Source organism: Lytechinus pictus, chromosome 3 (assembly GCF_037042905.1).
Source record: "Lytechinus pictus isolate F3 Inbred chromosome 3, Lp3.0, whole genome shotgun sequence".
NCBI lineage: Eukaryota > Metazoa > Echinodermata > Echinoidea > Temnopleuroida > Toxopneustidae > Lytechinus > Lytechinus pictus.
In genome coordinates, this window is record NC_087247.1 from 73,716,981 (window position 1) to 73,743,575 (window position 26,595).

Here is a 26,595-nt window from a genome sequence, read left to right on the forward strand (position 1 = left end):
AGAAAATGAAGGGCACATTGCGCCCAAATTCACACAAAGTGTTAAGTTCTGGCAACTTGCTGTCGTTACTTTTTATGAAAATTGCCGTCATGCATTCGAAAACTTGATTCTTCGACGGCTATTTGACGGCACACGGTCGGTATTGATCATGGGCGCTGCCATTTTGTATTACCCACCAGACTGTTCGCGCGTTGCAGTGGAGGAAACGGCGTGCACTCGGTGCGCGCGCGATGGCTGCATTCAATTTATGCATGCAGGCGCTAGGATAGCACAGGGAACTCCGGCCCGCTCCCTGGGTTAGCGCTAGGCGTGATTACGGTAATTTGTCAATACGGGAGTTCTTTCGTGCGAGCGAAAAAAAACAAGAAAAGTTTGTGAAAAATTATGGCTTTTCAACGGAAATTTCTTGATTGAGGTGAAGAGGCGAGGGTGAAAGGGATCGACGCTTCAGTTTGTGAGAAATGGACTTGGAAGTGGGTTGAAAAATCAGTGGATGGAAGGGTGGCAAGTTAGTGCATATGGAAAATTGAGGAACCCGGTAAAGCTTACTGTACGTGGTGTAATAAGGAAGTCAAGTACAAATCCATGAGCTTTGGGGGGCTTCGCCCCCTCGACCCCCTCCGGGGCGTTGCCCCTGGACCCTCGGCCGTTAGGTGCGAGACTCTGGTCACTTCGCTCCCTACGTTCACAAAAAACAGATATTTTTTAAAAGGGCCACTCTCAGGCCTGTTTCTTCATCAATTTCAATTCTATATCCTCAATTTATGTCACCAATGTAATTCACTATAGTGTCAACTGGGCTGAAATTAAAATTGTGTTAAATTTTGACATCATTGATGTGCTAGTTTTCATTTCTTATGTATTTCTTTGTTTTTTACTTTTGGTTTTTTATTGTTTTTTTTATGGAAATTGTTGCAGACTTTATTCTGATCATAAACGAGACAAAATTATTCAATTTTAATCAGTAAAAGTAGAAATAATGATACAGATATGAATTTTGGCAAAATACACAATTTGCATTGGATTTGTACATGAATTCACGTTTTTTAGCAAATTCTGACATGCGCTTACATAATGTTGCTTAATTTCGTAACCGCGTACCCGGGCATCGCAAATTTGGTCTCAAAAGTTGCGCGAGACTTGAAAGTAAAAAGTCAGTGAGCGACGCGGTCAAAAAATTTTGTGCGGGGGATAAATCGAGAAAAATGTTGAGGGGGGCAGATTCTGCCCCCCCCCCCCCCCCCCCGGGGCCTTTTAGGGTTTAAGTGGGACCACATTTCTTATTTCATTTAAAACTTGCTTCTCCACACTTTTCCCAAACTTGACAATGATTAACAAAATAGAAATCAAGCCTAGGCCATTTCATGTAGATCACAGCTCCATGTAAATCAGATATCATCATGATGGCCTCGGTGTGTGGGGAGGGGGAGGGGCACAGTCTCTAAGTGTCTTGGGCAACGAAATAAAGTAAAAAGCTAAAAGATATCTTCAAATCAATCTTCCTAGCTAAAGTCCATGTGTTTTTCATGATTAACGTCTACTTTTAATCATGTAATTTATCCGAGTTCTGCGCAAATCATGTTTCACAAACTTATCAAAAGTAAGTGGTGCTCACTCAAGTGGACACGTTTTTTGACAGTTATAGAAAGATCTGTGCCAGTGTTTAAATTTGGAAAAAGCTTCAGGATATTACAAATATATAAATTTACAGGATTATTTATAAGTGTAACTTTTTTTTTTATACGCACTGTAGATTGAAATGGTAAAGGACGGTCAGCCCCCAACCCTAAGGATTCACTATAAGAAGACAGAAAGTGGAGATGAATCATCAATTGAATGCAATACTGTATGTTATCACCAAAATCTCATATGTCTTTTGTATCTTAAAAAGGTTTTCTTTTAATTGCTATCATGAAGCTGTATGTTAACCTAAAGGCTCTTTCACATTATTCCGTGTAAGCCTTGTTTGTGATTGCCTGCAACTCACCCGCTATAAAGTTTTGAGCAGGTTCAAAGCATTTCTGCGTTCATATCCGGCTTGCTTGCTCTCCTACGGGTAACTGCATGCAAAGTACGTGCTACATACTGTCAAGTCAAGTGACTTGCGGGCAACCTGCGGGTAGCAAAAAAGTCACCCACAAGTCATGCATAAGGCTTGCAAAGAATGATGTGACAGGGCCTTAATGAATATGATATAAGGTCAAGTATGTTCCAGTTTGAGAGATACCTCAAATTTTGTAACCAAATACTAATATGATTCTGTACATAATTAAAAAAGGAGATTTACAGTACAGCCTCCACAGTTATATAAAAATGTGAAATAAAACTATTTATTTGTTCACAGAGTCTGATGCTAGTTCAATGCAATAGTGATTGTACACCATCTTATGATAGGTGCTTGTGGCACATGAATTAATTTCTTCCCAACAAACTTCTTAGATTTCTGATAATGGTTACATGCCAGCCCCTACCTTGAGCCCTTATGAGGGCATATTAGATTTTTTGAAAATTATCTGAGAACCACTGTCAGGTGATGAGCAAAGTAGGTAAGGTGGGCACTAAAGGCAATTATCACATTGGGTTCACATAAGGCCTTTACTTTAGATTTTGCCTGTATTATTGATAACTTGGTTTTATTGTAGATTCTGATGGCAATAGGAAGAGATGCCTGTACCACAGATATTGGACTTGATAAGGCTGGTGTCATCACCAATAGCAAGTAAGTTCTTCTCATTTTACTTTACCAAACACCTCTCTAAAATACATCATTTGGAATCCTCTGAATGAAATCTGTAGGGAAATTTACATGTTTGAATTTAAATAAGTACCTGTATTGAATATGTCTTCACCCATCAAATGATTGGATGTACAATTAAGTATAACTGTAAATCAGTACAAGTAACTTATGCAGATAGGTGTGTGTTCTTCTTCGCCCTCTTTCACACAATACAATTTAAGTGTTGATATTCTTTTTAATATTTTAGGAATGGTAAGATTCCAACTATCAATGAACAGACCAATGTGCCACATATCTATGCTGTAGGAGATATCCTTCAAGATGGTCATGAATTAACACCAGTAGCCATTGAAGCAGGCAAGCTTTTAGCTAGGAGACTCTACAATAACAGCAATCGTCAAGTGAGTCATACCACCCGATGAACTTCTAAAAGAGTTTTGGTAAAAATATATAAATTTGGTTATTGATTATTTTGTACTGTAGAAATCAAGATAAGGTGTAATGATTATTTGACTGCTGTGGACTCCTGTCACCTGCATAGCAGAAGTGAGATACTGCTATTTCAACGACTGGGCTATTTTGACGCTTAAGAAGACTGAGGGGGGGCTGATTCAGACCCCCCCCTCTATGATATTGGCCGTCGATCGCGTGATCGCGACAAAAATTGGCACGTGCGTTACCCATGGCATAATCTCCAAAACTATGAGATCATATTCTGCAAATAATCTCATTGCTAATTAATTATGTTAATTTATGCTTAAAATCAAAATGTTGCTCTAATTAACTAATTAATGCCCCTAAAATGCTAATTATTGGTACACAGACTCTTTATAGGGATCTGGTCAAATGAACCTAAAAGAAATTTCAACATCACCTTTATTTTCTTATGTATTTTATTGTTTTCTAAATTTCTTATGTATTTCATTGTTTTTTACTTTTTGTTTTTATTGTTTTTTTCAATGAAAATTGTTGAGGAGTTTAATTTTACTATAGAAAAGATGGAATTAATTGATTTTAATCAGTAAAAGGGAGAATAATGATACATTTATGAATTTTGGCTAAAAACACTATTTGCATTTGATTTGTACACAAATTCACGTTTTTGAGCAATTTTGGCTCTGCATGCTCTTACAAAATGTTGCGTAATTTCGGAACCGCGTACCCGGGGGGTCACAATTTTAGTCTCAAAAGTTGCGCGAGACTCGAAAGTAAAAAGTCAGCAAACAACGCGTCTTCTTAGGGTTAAGGTCAACAAACTTACTATTTTATTATCAAATAAATGGTTATTTTTTTTATATTTCAATAGTATTTTATTGATACTTTCCAATAAAACATATGATATAGATCAATAAGGATACATTCATACTTTTTGTGTTTACACATAGTAATGCATATACAGGGCGCGACAAACCCGCTTGCCCGGGGCAAGTGAAAATGACGTGCGGGCAAGCATTTCTCAAAGTCAATTGCCCGATCGGGCAAGTGGTTGTTTTGAAAATGAACAAGATAAATTGACAGTAAAGTTTAATAATTTTTTGATAAATTGCAATTATCTCTCATACAATGTCATACCAGTCAAAAAACAGTGGAAACATGTCAAATCAGCGCCAATTTACCGACAAAAGGCGACAATTCATCGCCAGCGGTCCCGTTCGATGGAGGCTGCCATCTTACTTTCTAAACTACAATGTGCGCATGCGCTACCAATCGACGAAGGAGCTAGCTGGGGAAACCCCTCTCTCGCCCTCTGAGCCCATGTACGGACGTACACGAGCGATCGCGATCGAGCCAGCCGAGTCTCGAGCTAGATCGCGCTGAATGCATACAAGCTTCGGACTAACTCGGCCAGGACCAGACGTCCCGTATTTTATTCATTTCTAAAACATTTTAGTTTTTTTTTATTTTAAAAATATATAAAAGAAACACCAAATATCATTAGGATTTCTGTTATATGATTGGATTGTTTTTATTTGCTTGAAGCTTGAACTTTTTCCTCTTTCTTTTCTATCCTTCTATCTTTCTTTTCGCCCTTTTTTGTTACATTTCTATTTTTATTTCCTGATCCTTTCTCTTTCTCTCTCTCTGTTCATTTTCTTTCCTTCTTTCTCTTACTTGCCTTCTTTATTACATTTCCTTTTTTTTCTTTCCTTCATTCCTTCTCCCTTCCACTCGTTTTTATTTTCGTTCTGTCTCTCCTTCCATTATTTTCTTTTTTTTTCATTCTGGCCTCCCTTCATTCTTTCATCCCTCTCTTTCCTCCTTTCTTTCTATCATTATTTATTTCATTTTGTCCTTATTCTTTTCCCTTATACTTTCTTTCCCTTTGTTCCTTCCTTCCTGTTTTCTTCTTTCTTTCCAAGAATGAAGGAAAATTTTCATTCTTTCCTCCTTTTTTCTTACTTTCTTTTTGTCTTTCTCTTCTTTGTTTTGACTTTCACACATTTATTCATCTTCCCTTTTCTTTTTTTTTCTTTCTATATTCAATTCAAAGAATGACAAACCTTTTTATCTATTTTTATTCTCTCATCCTTCTTTTATGAGAACTTTCTTATATTTGTATTATTTCTTTCATTTTCCCCTTCATTTTTTCTTTCTTTCTTCTCAATTCATCTCTTTTCTTTCTCTCCTTCATTCTTTCGTTCACCCTCCCTTCCAATTCTGTACTTTTTTCACAAGTCTAACACTGTGTAGCCTTCTTTCTTGATCTTTTTGTTTTGTCGATTGTCCCGTATTTCATTTTGTGAAATCTGGTCACCCTGGCCAGGACTCGGCTTCAACTTCAAACCAAATAAACAATGAGTCGTCAGACTAAAATAGGCGACTTTTGTCGTCGTGATCGGCGGCCAGAACAACTTGAACAAGAGTCAAGAAAAAGAAATGCCAAGGGCAGCGCCAGTAAATCAAGTTCAGCCAGGACAGAAAAGAATAATTAAGAGCAAAAGAATTTTTGAAAAAAAATCGGGCAAGCAGTTTTTTCTATCGGGCAAGCAAATTTTTTTATCACTTGCCCGACAGGGCAAGTGATGAAATTTTTTTTGGTAGAAGCCTGCATATAACAAAGTAAGTACAGGTTCGTTACATACACTTATTGCTTACGTGATATACAAGGTAAGTATAGAAAAAAGAGGTATAGACCTACAAAAAAAATCAACATCTTTTTTAGCAGTAATTGGAAGTAAATAGTGGCATAATACATTTCCACTTTCTTTGATGGAGATACAACTTTCCCTTCCTTTTTGCGATGTACATTTCTTCTGTATACGAAGAAAACAACATTCTTTTAAAATAGTCAATTCTTGGCTTATTGTTACCGTTTATGCTTGTGTAAATACACTTCTTTGCTATGAGTCAGACATGATTCTTTATTTTAGCATCTTGTTGTTTATGTAAACATCCAACAATTATGGTCTGTTCGTCTAGTGTTGAAAAATCCAACATCGATAAATAAGCTTTAAATTCGTCCCAAAATATTTTTTCATAGTTACAATGCCATAGTGCATGTTCTAAGGTTTCAAAGTCTTTACAACCCAAAGAGCATTCTGGTGAATCTTTTATTTTCATTTTATACAACCTATAGTAAAAAAACAAAATGTTGTTTAGGACTTTGAACTGAAATTCTCTAGTTTTTGTATCAATGGTCGTATTTATCATTATCTTTCTAACTTTGTGTAATTCGGAATCACTTAAACTGTATTTACTCTTTCATCGAAAAGAACTGAGAGATTGTTCTCTCTTACTTTTAACCAAATAATCATAAAAGTTTTTGCTATGTATAGACTTAACTTCTCTAAAAGTATTCGGCATTACTATATTGTCTTTTAGAAAATTAATTTCGTCTACATGAAATTGAATAACATTTTGATCACTGTTCTTTTTTATAGAATAGTATATTCCTTTCAGTAGCAAATAGTCATTCCCGTTATTTCAAATTGATCTTTAAGCAAGTTATATCTTTTTAAAGAGCCATCTGATGACATAATGTGATGCCTGGTTATTACCCCCTTATCAAATAGGTGTTGAGAAATAATCATTCTTTTGTTGAGCAGTATCTCATAATTATTCCAAATAATCTGATTAACAAGAGATTCATCTTCTTTTGAGGAACGGATAAATTGCCAATTTTCCAATACAGAAATATAAAACTAATGTAGCTGTGAATGTAATAAATTGTTTTTAAAAATTACAGTTAAGTAGAAATTTTCCACCTGCTTTCCGTGTATAAAATTTGAAAATATTAAACCAAGCTTGGTTGCTTCCATTTTTCATTCTTAGAATCCACATTAGCTGCTGAGCAAAAATTGCTGATTTAACGTCAACCATTTTGAGGCCTCCCTTTCCACAAAAATCTGTAAAAAATTGTTTCAATTTCTTTCACTGCCCAGCTAGGTAAAATAATTGATGAAAAAAGATATATGAATTTCGATATACCGAATGACTTAATAATTTGTATTTTACCAAACAAGGTTAAATTTCGTTGTTTCCACATATTTAATTCCCGTTTTGTGGATAGCAATAGATCTCTCATTTTTTCCTCTTGGAGGTCTGCAGCATCATACCCAACATTTGTTCCGAGAACTTTTATATTTTCTACTGTGCTAACGCCATCGATGCAATGAGCATCTCTATACTTGCCAACTTTTAGTATTTGTGTCTTTTCTTTATTAAAAATCAGGCTGGAACAACTCTGAAATTGTCTTAGTATTTTAAGTAAGACTTTCACTGAATTATAATTTAAACAAAAACCACAAAAATCATCGGCGTACATTGAAAGTTTGGATTCATATGATCCAAAACTAATACCTATAATCTCTCTTTCATTTCTTATACGTACAGCTAGAATTTCGATGGCTATCAGAAAAAGATACGGAGATAATGGATCCCCCTGCCTTACACCTCTGGAAATATGGAACAAACCAGTAGAGTGGCCATTATTAAGTACACATCCCTCAATGTTGCGATAGAGTGTTTTGACCCACTTGATAAAAATTGGACTTACGCCTACCGATTCTAGGGCTTTAAAAATAAATTCGTGATCAATCGAATCGAAGGCTTTTTTAAAGTCGATCGATACAATGTAACCATCCTTTTCTTCAGTATTAAGGTAGTAAAACATATCATGTACATTTGGAATTGCCTCTGCAATATTTCTTCCTTTAATAAAAGCATTTTGATCTGGATTGATAATCGAATGTATTGCTTTTTGTAGGCATGTTGAAAGAACTTTAGAGCATATTTTGACATCAACATTAATCAATGAAATAGGTCGATAATTTTCCAAAAATCTTTTATCTTTGTTTGGTTTAAGTATCAACGTAACAACACTTTGTTTTTTACTTGAAGATAATTCGGATTTTGTAAAAGAATAATTCAATGCCGCTACCAGAGGGCCAGATAAAATGTCCCCAAATCTCACATAAAATTCTTTTGTGAGTCCGTCATTACCTGGTGATTTTCCGACTGGCATTGCTTTAACCGCTGCCTGACATTCGTCTATTGTTAACAGACCTTCACAACTATTCCGGGATTCTTCATCCAAACATTTAATTCCATTGTACAAAAAAGATCTGGCATTAGAACCGTCCAACTCAACATGCTGTTTAAGTACAATGATTTATAAAAATGTTTTATTTCTTTAAGAATATTACTTTCATCATCTAGAACTTCATTTTGTACTTCAAGCTTACGAATGGTAGATTTGTTTTTATGATGCTTTTCAAGAGACAAAAAATATTTATTACTTCTTTCACCATACTCTGACCAGTTAGCTTTGGATCGAATAATTAATCTATCTGTAACAATTCTATAATATTCTAATTCTTTAGCTTTCTCATACTGTAAGATCTTATTCTTATCCCCTTCTCCGATGAGATATTCTAGTTGTTTCACATTATCTTCTAACTCAACACGTTTCTGTTTCGCCAACTTGGCTTTCTTTTTGCTAAATGTTTGTGTCATTCTTCTGATTTTAAATTTAAGATATTCCCATGTAAATGCAGGGTCGAATGATTCACATTCTTGTTTCCACATCTCAAAATCTCCCTTAAGGGATTCACAGTATTTTTCGTCAGAACATAAAGAAGAATTAAATTTCCAATATCCATTACCCGGTTTTTCTTTTTCAAATTAAGATACAATATAATCGCAGAATGGTCTGTAGCTATCGATGGTATGATATCAACATCCGACACAAAATCTTGAATCTCATATGAGATTAGCCAGTAATCTAATCTACTCTGACTTTTTAAGTCATTCCTTCTCCATGTATACCTCTTCAATTTAGGATTTTGCCGACGCCATATGTCCACCAGGTCATGTTCACAGAGCAGAGATATCAAATCTCTTCTACTTTCTTTGTAATTATCTACAGTTGTAATTCCAAGTCTATCAAATTGAGGATCCAGACAAATATTGAAGTCTCCGCCTAACAGTAACACTGTTTCTTCGCTGTTAATCAATACTTTGTAATGACTCTTGTATACGAGACCAAAAATTCCTCTGCTCTGTAACAATGTTCGGTGCATATATGTTTAACAAAATGAGTAATTTCCCTTCAACTTCAATCAAAATAAGATTATATCGACCATTTCAGAAATCGATCTCTTTAGCACATAGTCAAAACCATTCTTAATATATATTAGGGTGCCTTGACTGCAATTAGAACCATGAGAAAAGAAAAAGTCACCTTTCATTTGGTTTCTCCAAAATAATTCCACCTCTTTTGTACTGTGCGTTTCTTGTAAGCAGAATATATCTGCCCTTTGATTTTGCAAAAAATTAAAAATTTCTTTCTTTTAACGTACTTCCTTATACCACGTACATTGAGTGATATGATTTTAAAACTGGTCATACATGAAAGTTTTTTTCTTTGGTTTGAAAATAATATTAATTAAGCTACTGCTCATGTATACCACTTCGGAAAATAATTTTATTCTACTTTCCGTATCCTTGAATAAATTGTTTCTTTGTATCATGTGTAGAGGACACTGTAAAAAAATGTATTGCTTACAAATTATACATAACAAAAAAGTAACAGCACTGGTGATTAGCATCTGCCAAACAGTGTATGGAGCTCCATATGTGACACTCATTGTTTACATTTTCCTTTTCAAATAATCGAACAAGTTAAAGGTCGTCTGGCCTAATGGTTTTTAAAGCGCCAGGATCATCTTTTTTCCCATCTTTATATTTGATGACACGGGGAACTGACCACGGAATAAAGGCGAAGTTTCCTGCAGCGCGAAGCTCGCAAACTTTCTTCATCAAGATCTGATGTTCCTTACGAGTCGATGGATGGACGTCGTCGCTTACGAAGATACGAGAATCGTTGTCTTTAAGCGATTTCCCTTTCGATGACGCTGCTCGCAGAAATGTTTCGCGATCGCGATATCGTAGGAACCGTACGTGATTTGGTCTGGGTCTGTTCCGTTCGTTGCCTTGACGACTCCGCGCACCCCTCCCCATCGGTGTGCGATGCGCTCTCTCTATTTCCATAGAATGTTTTATTCCAAGCACCTGTGTGGCTAAGGAGTGCACAAATGTAGAACAGTCGACCGTATTACCTTCAGCCATCTCGGGCAAGTTATGTAACACAACGTTGTTTCTTTTGTTGCGGTTTTCAATGCCTATGATCTGTGATTTTAACTCATCCATTGCTGGTCTACTAGCCTTTTCCTCGATGGATGAAGAGATTTCTTCCAATTGCGTTTCCATATAGGAAAACCCGTTGTCTAAGTCTGAATAATGAGTTTCCACAACCTTTACTCTCTCGTCTATGGCGTCAACTCTCTTATTGATGGCCTGCATATAATAATGTATCTAGAATTGGCATTTTATGCCATATGTCTTTCAACATCTGCATCTCAGATGGCATTGTGAGGGTTAAATTAGAAGCTTTAGCGGCCATATGTAATGCACTAGATACGGATGTGTTACTGGAAAAAATGGACGTCGAGCACTTACTCAAAATTCTCCGTTCGGTTCTATTCCGTAGATTCCAACGATACGAGTCCAATATCAAAACGTAGTTTATCCATAATCTGACAGTTCTATCCAGTAATAAATTACATCCGATTATGGAAAATGTGAAAAGTTAATGAAAACTTGGAGCTCCAAGAAAGGTTTGTACTCACAGGTTCCGATGCATAGCGCCCCGTCCATCAAATAAATTTATTATTATTATATTTTCAAATAAATGGTATATTATGAAAAATTATTCATTCATCTTAGTTAATTTCAAAGTCACCGCTGTTGCTATATTGAAACATGTAATGCAGGCAAGAGTGCCAGAGGTGTTTTGTTTCCGCCTAGTTCTCTTTCCCTTTCCTTCTATTTACCTGGTGGTAGAGAACCTTGCAAAGTCCCATCCTCATGGTTAATTGTCTTTGTTCCACTACAGTGTGACTATGTGAATGTACCTACAACAGTCTTTACTCCTCTTGAGTATGGAAGCTGTGGTCTCCCAGAAGAAGATGCTGTGGCCAAGTATGGACAAGAGAACCTTGAAGTAAGAATTGTCTTCTAACAAGTGATATTGTATGGGGTATATTGTTGCGCCTGCATAGCAGAGCGAGACTATAGGCGCCACTTTTCCAATGGCGGTGGCAGCGATGTCATCAACATTGAAATCTTAACCTAAGGTTTAAGTTTTTTAAATGTCATCATAACTTAAAAAGGTTAGGGTTAGGGTTAGCTCATGTAACTTAGACATAAGGGTAATAATAATAATAATAATAACTGGATTTATAAAGCGCTTTTTGCCTGAGGATACAAAGCGCTGCTATTATTACCCCGGCTTTAGCTCGAGCTACCATCACCGGCGCTCAGTGCATTCAAGGAAATAATCCTGCCGGGTACCCATTCACCTCACCTGGGTCGAGTGCAGCACAGTGTGGATAAATTTCTTGCTGAAGGAAAACACGCCATGGCTAGGATTCGAACCCATGACCCTCTGTTTGAAAGGCGAGAGTCAGAACCACAAGACAACGACGCGCCCACGTCAAGTATTACTGAACATCTGGCCTGAGTTTCAGGTCACAGGTCATTTAGGGTCAATGAACTTTGGCCATGTTGGGGGTAGTTGCTGAATTGCCATCATAACTTTGAAAGTTTATGGATCTAGTTATGAAATTTGGACATAAGAGTGATCAAGTAATACTGAACATTCTTTGTGAGTTTCAGGACCCATGATCACAGTCAAAGGTCATTTAGGGTCAATGAACTTGGAATGAAATCTTAACCAAGGTTGAATTTTTGAAATGTTATGAGTTTGAAAGTATATATATTGATCATTGAAACATGTAATGCAGGGAAGAGTGCCACAGGTGTTCTTGTTTGCTCTATTGAATCACGTAATGCAGGCGAGACTGCCAGAGGCATTCCACTTCTTTTAAAAAGACGTGTAATTGTGCATAGTTTAGTACTACCATCAGTCCCTGAAACAATTTCATAGTTGATTTTGATGATACAGATAATGTTGCTTTTCTAAACAATATCCATGCTTACTATAAATAAACTAATACACTTGTTTTCTTGACTGAACGAAGTTCGGCAGAGACCGAGTAATCACTTTTCCCGTTGGTCCGATCGAAAATGTTTAAGTATTTGTTCAACTTGATCTCATTGTGTTATTTTTGCATCAGTTATGTTCATACTTGGTACATATGATCCTTGGGTAATACCACTTGTGTGTTGTTAAGGAAGGTAGGGTCAATAAGTCAAGTGTTTGTTCAACTTAGTCTAATTTCTTTATTTCTGCATCAATTATGGTCACACTTTGTATATATGATACATGGTACTACCACATGTGTGTCCATGAGGATAATGGAGACAAAGGTCATCTAGGGGTCAAAAGGGCAAATGATATTAGATCATGTCCATCCTTTTTTCATGTTTTCATTAAACTTGCTCTCATTTCCTTATATCTGCATCAATTGTGTTTATAATCAGTAAAAATGATCTTTGGGTATTAAAACACAGTTTGTGTTCTTGAGGATTTTTTTTTTATTTTTTTATAAACAAGTGCACACCTAGTTACCAATAATGCATATAGCATTTCCATTAATTTCAAAGCAGGATAAAAGAGCATTGTAGATTAAATGCCTTGCTCAAGGGCATAGGTGCCGCGGCCGGGATCGAACTCCAGACTTTTCACGTATAGCCAGGCGCCTTAGACCACTCGGCCACGGCACCTCCACTTGATGGATGATAAGGTTAAAAGATCATATTGCATATTTATTGATCATGAAATCAGGCAAGACTCTTGGTTCATGAACCACCTTGTTTTGTCTTTGTATTTAGCAACAAATTTAGAGAATTTTTTCATCCTCTTTTAAAAATTTATTACATTGATGTGTCATTTGAAATCTATTTTGTAATCATATTTTGTATTCACAGGTCTATCACACGTACTTCCAGCCTTTAGAATACACTGTGTCACATAGAGAAGCGAATGCTTGTTATGCGAAGATCATCTGTGACAAGTCAAACAATGTAAGTCACAATAAATATCTTTTAAACAATTTTTTATTTTTACTCACAAGACAAATACATGAAAGATCGAATGGGTGAAGGTGTATAAAAATGAGACAAAATAACATGGTTCCCAGCCTATCAGGGAAAATTATTTTACTTTTTTCCAGTCAGGGAAAAATCAAGGAATTTGATTTTAAAAAATAATTCAAATCATGGAAAAATGCCTCAAATGACAGAAAAATCAGGGAATTTTGATCAGTCCTAAAGTTGAAAGCACAGTAATCAGTCAGACTCTGTTATATTTTGTTATATATCAAAACAACATCCATTGAATGACTGGTTATGGTGGTTACGGGGTATGGTGGATGGATGTATGGGGAGAAGTGAGGCCATTACATGCTTGTGTATTCTATTAGTACTTATTAGTTTTACATTATTGTTTTTATACTGAAAATACATGTAATTCACTGCAACAGCTTAGAAAACATGCAAAATTGGAAATGGGTTTAAATAATTATCAGGGAATTTTTAAACTTCATCAGGGAAAAATCAGGGAATTATGTTTTCTTGAAAAGCTTGGAACCCTGAATAAGTTTTGTTTGTTTTTTGGTAGACTTGCTTTGTATAGAAATGTAATTTGTTTGGTTTCCTGTTCTGTTTCATAAATAGTTACAACTATGGTAATGTTAAATGTTTACACAGCTCATCAGCCAAATACAATCAACGGGATCCTGGTAATATCCTCAGTTTTCCTGTAGGTGAAACTTTGTTCATAGAACCATGTTAGAGAATGCTTCTGATTTAGAACTGGGTTTTCTGAAAAAAAATCCTACAATGGATTGAAATAATTTTTTCAACTTAATTTTTTTTTTTTTTACTTATAGTCCTCCTATGACCAAGAAATTTTCATTTCAAGATTCTTTTCACCTTAAAAAAATGAGCACATGATCTTTGATAGAATCTCTACAGTTCAATTTACAGTCCGACCTCTCTTATCCTGACATGTTTGGGCCAGCACTAATTCTGATAAGGGATTTAACTGGATTGGGAGACCCAATGTTTAATACATGAAGCTGCCTCCCTAACGGTAGCTTCACATAATTTATTGTGGATTTCATACACTGACACCAATGAAACCAAGTTTCAAAATTTGATAATCTTTGTGTCTTAGACAAGACCAATATGGGGAGAACTTGAGTTCAAGGAGCATTTTGGGGTAAAAGTTGGGAACCGGTCTATTTCACCTAATTTGAATGTGCTGAATCTGATAAGACCGGTTCCCAAGCCAATTTTTCATGTTTTGACCACCTAATTTGCATTTAAAAAATGGCTGCCAAGTTGATAATTTATAATCTTATTTCTACACTATTCTTTTATAAGAATCGCTTTCACCGATATGGATACTGCAAAATCCTGCATACTGAACATGTACCATTCGGGAAAATTTGTTATTTCTGTTTCCAGCTAATTATTTATGCAAATTTATGCATATTTTGCAATATTATGCTATAATTTGATAATTACACTTAAAATGTTTATTATTTTGGGTACAAATAGCATTTGTATCATTGTGATAATTGTTTGGCCCTTAAATATATAATACTCGGTCAATTTATTTTATTGTTCTTTGATATTTCTTTTGTGTTCTTGTATTTTCTGCCATTTGCTTTGTATATGTTTGATATGAGATCTTTAACAAATAATATCAATGGCAGACAAATTTTAAGCTTCAATGATAGAATCATTTGATAAACTTCTTTTAATTTGCCACAACTGTTAATTGTACTCAGGAACAAATACACACACATGCTCACACACCCACACCTGTATATAGAAAGTAATATACTTGCAAGGTATATTAGACATGCCCAATATAAAAACATTGATGCTGATCTTATAATCATGACAATTACCAAATTCAATGAACCCGTAAGAAAAGAAAAGTTAGAAGTTGGAAAACCTGTAATCATGCTGAACTTAAATTTCTTGAAATTTAAGTTATTTAGTTTTTTTATAACAGATCTAATAATCAATTTAACGTATGATTTACGCAGTGCAGTTTATTAAAGGACAAGTCCACCCCAACAAAAAGTTAAATTGAATAAAAAGAGAAAAATCCAACAAGCATAACTTTGAAAATTTCATCAAAATCGGATGAATAATAAGAAAGTTATGACATTTTAAAGTTTTGCTTAATTTCACAAAACAGTTATATGCACATCCTGGTCGATATGCAAATGAGGAAACTGATGACGTCATCCACTCACTATTTCTTTTGCATTTTATTATATTGAATATGAAATTTTCTAATTTTCTCCTCATTGACAAGTGAAACAACAACTAATTCCTCCCTGAACATGTGGAATTAACATTGTTTAATACTATATGATTCAGTCAAGTTGGCCTTTATTGTCAAATCTGTAAAAAAATGAAATATTGTATAATTCAAACAATAAAAAACAAAAGAAATAGTGAGTGAGTGACATCATCGACTGTCAATTTGGATGTCACTGAGTTGTGCATATCACTGTTTTGTGAAAAATAAGCGAAACTTAAAAATGTCATAACTTTCTTATTTTACACCCGATTTTGATGAAATTTTCAGCGTTATGCTAGTTTGATTTTTCGCCATTTCTTAAAATCAACGTGTTTCTGGGGTGGACTTGACCTTTAATCGGATATAAGTAGCAGTACATCCTTGTAGCAAAATTATATCTTTGATTCAGCTCCATCAGAACTGCAACCATGGCAGTTAACCAAAGAACAATTTGTAATAAATGCAAAGGGTCTGTATTACTGGATCGCTCACTAATTTTTTTGGTCATTACTGATTTATTTATTTGGCAACGATTCATTTTCCCCAAGTCAACCATCAAAGTGATAACTGAAAACCACAGCTTCTATCCAGTCCTTGCCTTGGAAGATTCTTTGACGAACGATACTGAATACAGAAGAGGAAATGATAAAAAAACATGGGGCTAAACACAGATTAACTCCATGGTAAAAACATGGGAAAAACAAGGTTTCCAGCCCAGTCCCTGCCCAATGCAGAACAAATTTTCACAGTGTGTCCTATGGTTAAAAAGTGCTAGAAATGCCTGTTGAAGGTAAACCAACATGGAGACAGTTGCAGAAGTCCGGTCTAGAGGTTATCCGGTCATGGATGATATTTTCCGCACCACCGCATGTAAGACAATGTCTGATCTCAGCAATTCTGTGGAGGAGGTAAATATGTAGATTGGCAGACATGTGATGTGTGTTTCTTCATGCTCATTGTTCTATCAAAGACTACGCCAAGAGATCTAGCCTTGCATACTAAGATATGTAGCTTCCTCACCTATTAATACTGGAGTTGTAGTCATAATAATTACGCATATATGGAGATGACAAAACAAGATACTTCGCTTTTTACTGTTAAGCTCCAGGAAGTTGACCTTCATCCAACATCGAATCCTCAATGGCAGCACCAACAACAGCAGCTGCACGAACCTCTGTATCTTTAACTTTTAGATCAAAAGTGAGGTATACAGCTGGATGTCATCAGCATAGAAGTGTATACCAAGACCATGTTGCCACATTATAGAGCCAAGAGGAGTGATGTACAGTTTGAAGAACAAGGGACAAGGACAGACTCCCAAGGAACTCCATATCAAAGGGTAGTCACAGGAGACTGCATGCCAGTGATGAATACAGCTTCACACAGCTCTATTGGCAAGGTAAGAGGAAACCTGCCATTGGAGTGCAGAATCATCAATTCCAAAACAGACTGTCAGTCTCCCAAGAAGAATGACATGTTCAGGTATCAAAACCGGTTGACAAGTCAAACATAACTTAGGCAACTGCTTTCCTCATAGAAAGAGAAATCCTGGCTCTACAATCGAAGAAATTCTCGACCTAGACTTTGATGGTGATATCTCAGACTCGCATGCAGCCTATCAGAGCTGGGTAAGCTATTGGATGCTGTTGGGTTTAATACCGATCAAAAGAAGTGGATTAATAATCACCTGCAGGAACGCCAAACATGCCAGGAACCCACCATCCTCTGAAATATATCTTCGTTATCAATTTGAAATAGTCTATCTTATGAAGATATGAAGATGTGTGAATATTAGAAGTTCGATAAATGGCCTAGAAGACATTAGGCAATTCACTGCGGTATTGAAAAGGTGCACTTCGAGCATTTTAACACCTGGAACAACATCTGGTTAGACATCAGATTCTCTCTCAAGACAAAAATGTAGGTTTTGTTTATGGATTTGTGACATGAGAATCGGACATATCTCATGAACACAAACACGATGACTTTGATACGAACTGCCTCCGCAGAATACTTGTACTAAATTGGTTTGATTTCAACAATTTGAGATGACTTTTATAATATGATGCTGCCCTATCAATCAAGCCATCCAATGGAACACCAAATCGATGATAACTGACATTGATCATTCAACACCCGGCGCCGAAGGTAAAGGTGTATATCAAGCTGGGGGAAGCTGGATGCCTCTAAGTTAGATGAAGCGGCAATCCTAGATAGGTTAGGTGCAGTACTGCATTGGAAAAGATATATTATGGAGATGCACATGTAATCCGTTAATGAAGTCCAATGATAAAAAAATTGTTATTAAAAGGATATCCAGTGACTTATTCGTTGTGGAACTTTAGAACATCACAGTCTGGCTTTTAAAACACGGAAAACGGTCTAATTGGTAGGCAAAATAAAAAATTAGATGAATTATATGTGGGTTCAGTTCTGATTTTTTTTTTCGAAATTGGGACAATTTGACAAGCGTAATGGAGAGAAACACAGGACATCTCATTTTCAGCAGACTGTTTTCACTTCATTTTGCTGAAGAAAAACACTAAATATATATACATGTATGAGTGATCAGATTCTGTTGGTCAGGAACATAACTACTCCAAAGGATATTAAATGCAACTGATTGACTATTAGGAGTTGAGAATTACAGTACTATTATGATTCAAATTTAATAATTCATCATCTAAAATTGTGAATATGAATGAATTGATTGATATCATAATTCAAGATACCATTTTATAATAAAAATTTTAGCAATTAATAGTGACATTCGCTTGAATACAGATAGGTTCATGAAATTCGTTGGATCTCCACCAGTGTCATTTTAAATGGGAAAGCCCTCCGTGCAGGAGTTTACCTTTGTATGCAGATGTGGGTGTGGGAGTGGGTGCATCTGTTTATGCCCATGGATATATGCGAATAAAATTTTTAAAAAAGTGATTACATAATTAAATCATTGAAGATTATTATTTTCTGCCATTGATAATCAATAATTTGACAGATCCCATAACAAAACATGTACAAAACAAAAAGGTACAAAATACAAAGAAATACATAAGAAATTCAAAAACAATAAAATACATTATTATTTACTGTGATATCATATTATAAGGGCCGTACAATTATTTATAATGATTTAAATGCTATTTGTACCAAAAATATAAACATTTGAGCTGAAATTATCAAATTATAGCATAATGATCCAAAATATGCATAAATTTGCATAATTAATTAGCCGCAAACAAAAATAACAAGTTTTCCCGAAAGGTACACGTGCATATGCAGGATTTTGCAGTATTCATGTCTGTGAAAGCGAATATGATTAAAGAACATTGTCGAAATAATATTCTGAATTGTCAATTTGGCAGCCATTCTGTTTATGCAAATTAGGTGGTCAAAACATGAGAAATTAGCTTGGGAACCGATCTTATCAGATTCAGCATATATGAATTGTGTGAAATAGTCCAGTTCCCAACTTTTACCCCAAAATGCTTCTTAAAATTTATACAGGCCTCTTTTTCCAGAATGGGTCTAGTCTATCTGTGAAGTCATCCATAATTAGACTGATGAAATGTTTAAACATGATAGATGGCGCTGTCTGTAATGTACTCGGACAATACGTGTTGTTTTTCCCCCAACTAGATTATAAAAAATAATATGTAATTCAAAGTTCATATTTTTTCATTCTTGTCTCTACTATCTTATCAATATAATTCTGTGTTATTTATTATAAGTTTAAGGGCTGTGTTTAATTGACGACTGTATGCATGTGACCTACATGTGAGATAAGCGCAATCAATTTTGCGTGAACAGATGGTCTGTCCTCGACCTCTCAATTTGGTTTCTTACAGTCAGGACTCTGACTTATAGTTTATTGAATATAGAAAGATACATGAAATGAATAAGTACTTGGAAATTAACAAATTGTGACTGAATAACATCATTCAAAATTATTGTTAAATAAGGTAACACAAGAATACCATGAAATATTGCATTTAGGCTTTATGTACATGCAAAGTTAACAATAATTATCACTAAGGGGCTGTAAATGCAAATAAACTAAACTTAAGTACAACTCTAAAATGAGTGATAACAAGGGTATTCTCATTCTAAAGACCACTCCCCTTGACATACTCCAGGGGAATAGGCCAAGAAATAAAGATAAAAACACAAAAAAGGAAGGTGGTCAGACTGTAGTAAGTTAAATGAGAACACATTTATTACATTTTATCAGTGATGTAGAGCCCCTTATCACTTTAGAACCTTCTTAAATTTATCTTCTCCATTTGTAATGCTAAACCAGTTGGATTTTCAGATATGATGAGTAATACTTCTGGCTGATGGGAAGTCTTCTTTACAAATATGTGATGTTTTATCTTCTTTTTTTTTTTGAAGGAGAAAGTTGTAGGATTCCATGTTCTGGGACCAAATGCTGGAGAGATAACTCAAGGATTTGCTGTAGCAATGAAGGCAGGAGCAACAAAAGAACACTTTGATTCAACTATCGGTATCCACCCTACATGTGGTGAGGTAAGTCAATCAAAGTCGGTTTATGAAACATTCTCAAGATTTAGTAAATGTGTACTTGGAATTTCTGGGCACTATCTGTTTACAGTTGAGAATTTGACCCTGAAATGTTCTAGACATTACTATACTAACTGTCATTTTGTCCTTGCATCACAAGCTTCATGAAATCTTGCCATGAAAAACTTCGTCAATTCTTTGAAGAATATTACACTCATTCGTTTTAAACACGCGATGCATATTAATAATGTAATTGTTAAAAATATCATTATTTCTGGGGAATATTCTTTTCTCTCTGAAAGAATGAAAGCAACTGTCTTTCCTTTACAATTATGTTTTTACAATATGCTTTTTATTGTATCTTCCACAGCTTTTCACTACAATGAAAGTAACAAAGAGTTCAGGTGAAGATATAACCCCATCAGGCTGCTGAGGTTAAACCCTACCACTCTAGTTCCCTTCTAGTACTAAACTTGTCTGCCTCTAAGAGTTGCAAAACATCTTTGCATGATATACTTGACATCTGTGTATGCTGCTTAACATTTTTTATTATTAGAATATTGCTATATTATTAGTTTGTTAGGGTGAGTAATTCTGTAGTCTTAAGAATATATTTTTGTGCTATTGATTGCAAAATGCATTTAATACTTGTGTGGAAATTGATTTGATCTTTTTGTAGCTCACATATTTTGATATATAATATCTTAGTAATAACCTGTCTTCCTTATAGTGTAATTATTTTAATTTGTAGATGAGACACATGTGAAACAAAAAAAAAGAAGAAAATCTTAAAAAGAAAAAAAATTAACTTGAGCAATAATGTGTGCAAACTCTTGTGAAGTATCAATCTCTCAGAGGTAGACAAGATGAATATTAGTTGGGTATGAGTGGTGGGGTTACCTCGCTTTGTTTTCCTCATGAAACTTCATTGACTTCTGGAGCTGTAGCAATGTTACTGCACAGCACTATGATGGCTTACTTTGTAAACCCGCATCACGGAGCGAAGTCAGCTTGATGTATCCAGTCATGGAGTTTCAAGTTTTTTGTATCAACATTTTAATCCAGCTATGATACCGCTGTTTAATTCAAGCAAGCCTTTTGTTTTGCATCTTTTACACATTCACTATGTTACCATGAATTTCCTAGGTTTTATTCCTTTAACCTCTCTTATAACAATAAAATGTACTATAGCTGGATTTCAGTGTCAAATTATCATGTTATGGTGTTTTGAAGATTTTTGCAAACTATCCTCTTTGGAATAATCTCTCAAAATTATTTTCAGACCAAGTAAAAGAATATTTCATATGATACAGAAAAGTTTTTAATTCAGATATATCATTATTTACTCACAGGTATGACTTAAATATACTGCATAGTGATGTAATCTATGAAAGCAAGTAGTAGTTCAAAAACTTGTTTTCCATATATTTTCATTGTATTTTAGGACATTCTTGAGAAGAATGAGCTCTAATCATTCAACCATTTGCAAGTATCATCATGTGGTTCTGATATATGTATTATTGTAAACTTTTGATAAATCTAATGTGCAGCTTTCTCAAATTGTACTAACAATATGTTTTGTATGGTAAATACTGCAGTCACTAATCAATACATTTTCCAGTTGAATATAAATTATCATTATTTTGTGAATCTTTTTGTATGAAATCACTTGAATTCTATTCATGAAAAAAAATTGTTAGAAAAAGAAAAATGATGGAAGAAAGATGATGGTGTTGCTTGCCTAATTATAACAATATTTCTATAGAGCAATTTTACTAAAGATAGTTAAATTTTTGCACATGGATTCATGACATTTCATCAGAACATCTCCCTATGGAACTATATCATTGTAGGAACAAGGGAATAGTTTGACAAGCTTACTCAATATATAAAAAAAAAATAGGGGTCTGGTTCACCCACAACACCTCATAGGCACATACTGGCATCACATGTTGCATTTATACTAGGAAAACTACTTTATTTCCACTCTTCTAGTGTATATATCATATGTTACATACCAGTAATGTAGGTTAAAGAAAGGAAGTTTTTATATCTGGAAGGCATTTCATCAACAATTTTATGTCTGATAAGCATAGGTGTCTGTTGCTATGGAATCTGTCAGATAATGACAACTTCTCAGTACCAACAGCTTTCATGAAATGGTCCACAAATGTATACTGTATATAGATGATGTTTGAGAGTTTGGGAGACAGGAATGAGAAATGAAATCATGTGCCTGTCTAATGTGTGTGTGTGAAAAATGAGAACCTTGTGAATAACTGTCAACCAGGATTTTATTAATATAAAAATTTGACCCAAAATGACATATTTTCCCCTTGTCTTGTTTTGATGGCTTTAATTAACCCTAATAGGACTTGGGGGCATGATACCCCCCCCCCCCCTTTAACATTTTGTGCGCTCATTCTGGAACGGGCAGAGAAAGTGCTGCAAAACGTTATGACATTTTCCTTTGAAGTCTTGCGTAACTTTTGAGACCATTTTCATGACATACAGGTATTGCATCACAGTACCATGTTACTTGTAACGGGACAATGTGACGAAAATTGCTCATTTTTGTCTTGCCTGCATAGCAGAGTGAGACTATAGGCGCCGCTTTTCCGACGGCGGCGGCGTCATCAACATCAAATCGTAACCAAAGGTTAAAGGTCAAGTCCACCCCAGAAAAATGTTGATTTGAATACAAAGAGAAAAATCAGACTAGCATAACGCTGAAAATTTCATCAAAATCGGATGTGAAATAAGAAAGTTATGGCATTTTAAAGTTTCGCTTGTTTTTCACAAAACAGTGATATGCACAACTCCGTGACATGCAAATGAGTCAGTCGATGATGTCCATCACTCACTATTTCTTTTGTTTTTTATTGTTTGAATTATATAATATTTTTTTACAAATTTGACAATACGGACCAACTTGACTGAACCATATAATATTAAACAATGCTAATTCCACGTGTTCAGGGAGGAATTAATTGTGTTTCTCTTGGCAATGAGGAGAAAATTAGAATATTTCACATAATAAAATACAAAAGAAATAGTGAGTGGATGACATCATCAGTCTCCTCATTTGCATACTGACCAGGATGTGCATATAACTGTTTTGTGAAATTAAGCGAAACTTTAAAATGTCATAACTTTCTTATTTAACATTCGATTTTGATGAAATTTTCAGTGTAATGCTTGTTAGATTTTTCTCTTTTTATTCAAATCAATTTTTGGTTGGGGTGGACTTGTCCTTTAAGTTTTTGAAATGACAGCATAACTTAAAAAGTATATGGACCTAGTTCACAAAACTTAGACATAAGTTTAATCAAACATTACTGAAAATCCTCCCAGAGTTTCAGGTCACATGACAGGTCAGAGGTCATTTAGGGTCAATGAACTTTGACCATGTTGGGGAGTCAATATCGAATTCTTAACCTAAGGTTAAGTTTTTTTAAATATCATAACTCAGAAAGTATGTGGACCTAGTTCATGAAACTTGTCCATAAGGGTAATCAAATATTACTGAACATCCTGCCTGAGATTCAAGTCACATGACCAAGTTCAAAGGTCATTTAGGGTCAATGAACTTTGGCCAAGTTGGGGGTATTTGTTGAATTACCATCATAACTGAAAGTTTATGAATCTAATTTATAAAACTTGGACATAAGTTAATCAAGTATCACTGAACATCCTGTGCGAGTTTAAGGTCACATGACCAAGGTCATTTAAGGTCAATGAACTTTGGCCATTTTGGGGGTAATTTTACCATCATAACTCTGAAATTGCATTGGTCTAGTTCATAAAACTTGGACAAAAGAGCAATCAAGTATCACTGAACACCCTGTGCGAGGTTCAGGTCACATGAACAAGGTCAAAGGTCATTAAGATCAATGAACTTTAGCCATTTTGGAGGTAATTATTAAAATACTGTCATAACTTTCAAAGTTTATGGATATAGTTTATGAATTGTGGACATTAGGGTAATCAAGTATCACTGACAAGTCTTGGGTCACATGATCAGGGTCATTCATGGTCAATGAACGTAGTATTGTATCATTATATGAATGGTGTTTTTTGTGAATTAATTATTTTATCGTAGTTTTCAAAGTCAGCACTGCTACTATATTGAATCGCGTAATCATACCAATGTGGTGAATGATATTTGATTTATAATATAGTAGGCCTGTTGTACTACTGGAGTTGCTTTCTTTGATAAAAACACCCAATGGTGTGTTTGTTCAATTTAAACTTGAAAGTTGTATTGGATTGAGGGTTGGCGAGTTAGCAAACTTGTGATTACAACCTTAAATTTTTTTTTACAAGATATCAATATCTGACATTAGGATAACATGAATTTATCTTGTCCTGGTCAATCATATTTGAAGATCTAATTAGTGAATCATAAGCTAGCTTGAGTAATGTATGCCATTACATTAGGTAATACCTTATTTCTCTCCATCTATGAATAAAGATTGAGCATAAACAGCACTTGTCCATTCTTTGTTTATTATCACTCCTTTATTAGGCAGGATAATTAAAATCATTTTGTATGTGTAAATATTTGATTTACCCCTTGAACTAAAGACATTGATTTTGGCCTTTCTTATTAGATTCTGTAAAAAATAGAAAAAGAAAGCAATATACATGGAGATTGTGTTTGTCAGTAGTAATGATTATTTCTGAGAAAAATTAGATATATCATACAGATCTTTGACTTAATCACTTGGTAATGTGTACAATAATATTTTATGTATCATTTGAGTGTAGCATTCTCAGACATAAGTGATCGTCACTCTGCTATTTTCTTTGTTATTTACTGCACACCCATGAGGGGACATTGATGTGTATTTTTTGTGAGAGATAACAAATTTAAATTGTAAATTTGCTTTAAGAAAGATTAAAACTCTTTAAGAAGAGTTTAGACTGAATGATGATGATAAAAACTGATAATACATATAGTTAATACTATGTATGATAAAGCTTTGTCTTGGTTTCTTTATTTGTTTTTATGTGTGTCGTGAACAGAAGAGTAGAATAGTGTGTAACTGTTTTTAGTTTTAGGGGTGGAAATGGACATGAAGCTTGTTTTGTTAGGATGTTCCCATTCTCTCAATCATTTTGCTACACAACCCAATGAAGAGTAATGTTTCTTTCCTTATTTTGAGCAAAGTCATCAATACTTTCATGTTAAAGTTTAAGAAGCCTAGGGACTGTTATCTTAAAGACCCATACCGGAGCTAAAAGTGAAATTCTCTAAGCTACAAAGAAAGACTATGCAAGTTTTATGCATATTCACCACTTTTCAGCTAAGTATTTTGCTTTTAGAAAAACTCTTAATGGGTTTTGACACTAGGCTTTATTGAGTTTCGTAACAGCCTGAATGACATGACATCACAGTGTGTCGGGACTGGTTGCATAGGTTTATACGTAGGAAAGATATTTTCTTGATTTCCAGATTATGAATTCTATTTTTTATTTTCAAGTTGTGAGAAAAAATGGCACTGGCAGTTAATTACTATGCAAATAGTGGATAGGTTTTTGTGATGCTTTTTTGCTCTTATTTGGCCAAAATTGCTGTCAGGAAAACATGTTACACGTACCGATAATCTGAATGCAGGTAGGGCTGATCAGCTGTGCCAAATAGGCGGGATATAAAAACTAGTGCAAAGCTATAGGTTTCACCAATTTAACCAAACATAAAAAGCTACTTATGGTATCTCTATGTGAAGAAAATCAAATGCATAAATTTCAACATGCTTTCAATAAGTCATAAGTAGTGTAATATTTTACTATGATACCTAAATTTTATGAAAATTATGAGTTTTAACCAAAAGTGAAGTCAGATATAGTTTTTTGGGGGGGAAACAATGGAATTTTCAATAATTTTGCTAATTAAATAGTCAAGTACAAACACTGCATGAAACGATTATTGACAAAGCACGAGAAGATTGAAAATATTGCAGGTCAATGGAATAATGTATCATTGATGGTTCCAAATAATATTTACAACATTTTCATGATCCATAATAGGGGCAGCCCTGATTTTTCCGAACCTATTTTTGGCAATGTCCCGTATGACACATGAAAATGCAAAAGTTTTTCCTACAATTTTATTTTTGATGATGCGATTTCACAATATCAGTTTCTCTATCTTTGACCCATGGGTGATCGATTTATCCCATAAGGATCTAATTACTGCCTTTCATTTTTCAATAATTGTCCTATTAAAAGTTGTCCCGTACGACACAGTGTGTGTCGTACGTGACATGTCCTGTATGACACACAATAAATACTGCATTTAATTGCACGATTTGAATTCAGAAACTTTAAATAGTAGGCCTATTTTAATTTAAGTAATTGATTTGACATAAAGTGAACTGAAAAAGTACTTTTTTTATCTCCATAGAACATGAAATAGGTGATTCTAACCATTTTAATTGACTTCATGTAGGCGTATTCTTTTGTGAATCCCTTCAGCTAAACTAGGGATTTTCACTGGTCAGAGCAGGTTCATTTCTTTGTCATTGAGCATGAAAAGAAAACC

The 26,595-nt window shown here is 34.7% G+C and overlaps 1 protein-coding gene across 1 annotated transcript in view; it reads left to right on the plus strand.

The window, feature by feature from the left end:
• The window catches only part of LOC129255336 (thioredoxin reductase 1, cytoplasmic-like), a 52,877-nt gene extending 27,847 nt beyond the window's left edge, over positions 1 to 25,030 (plus strand). Inside the window, exons 9-15 of the mRNA XM_054893702.2 lie at positions 1,754 to 1,846; positions 2,643 to 2,719; positions 2,985 to 3,138; positions 11,133 to 11,240; positions 13,130 to 13,225; positions 19,920 to 20,054; positions 20,419 to 25,030. Of these exons, the coding sequence (XP_054749677.2) occupies positions 1,754 to 1,846; positions 2,643 to 2,719; positions 2,985 to 3,138; positions 11,133 to 11,240; positions 13,130 to 13,225; positions 19,920 to 20,054; positions 20,419 to 20,481 (726 nt within the window). The 3' untranslated portion in view covers positions 20,482 to 25,030. The remainder of the gene's footprint in view (positions 1 to 1,753; positions 1,847 to 2,642; positions 2,720 to 2,984; positions 3,139 to 11,132; positions 11,241 to 13,129; positions 13,226 to 19,919; positions 20,055 to 20,418) is intronic.
• Positions 25,031 to 26,595: the final 1,565 nt, after the last annotated feature.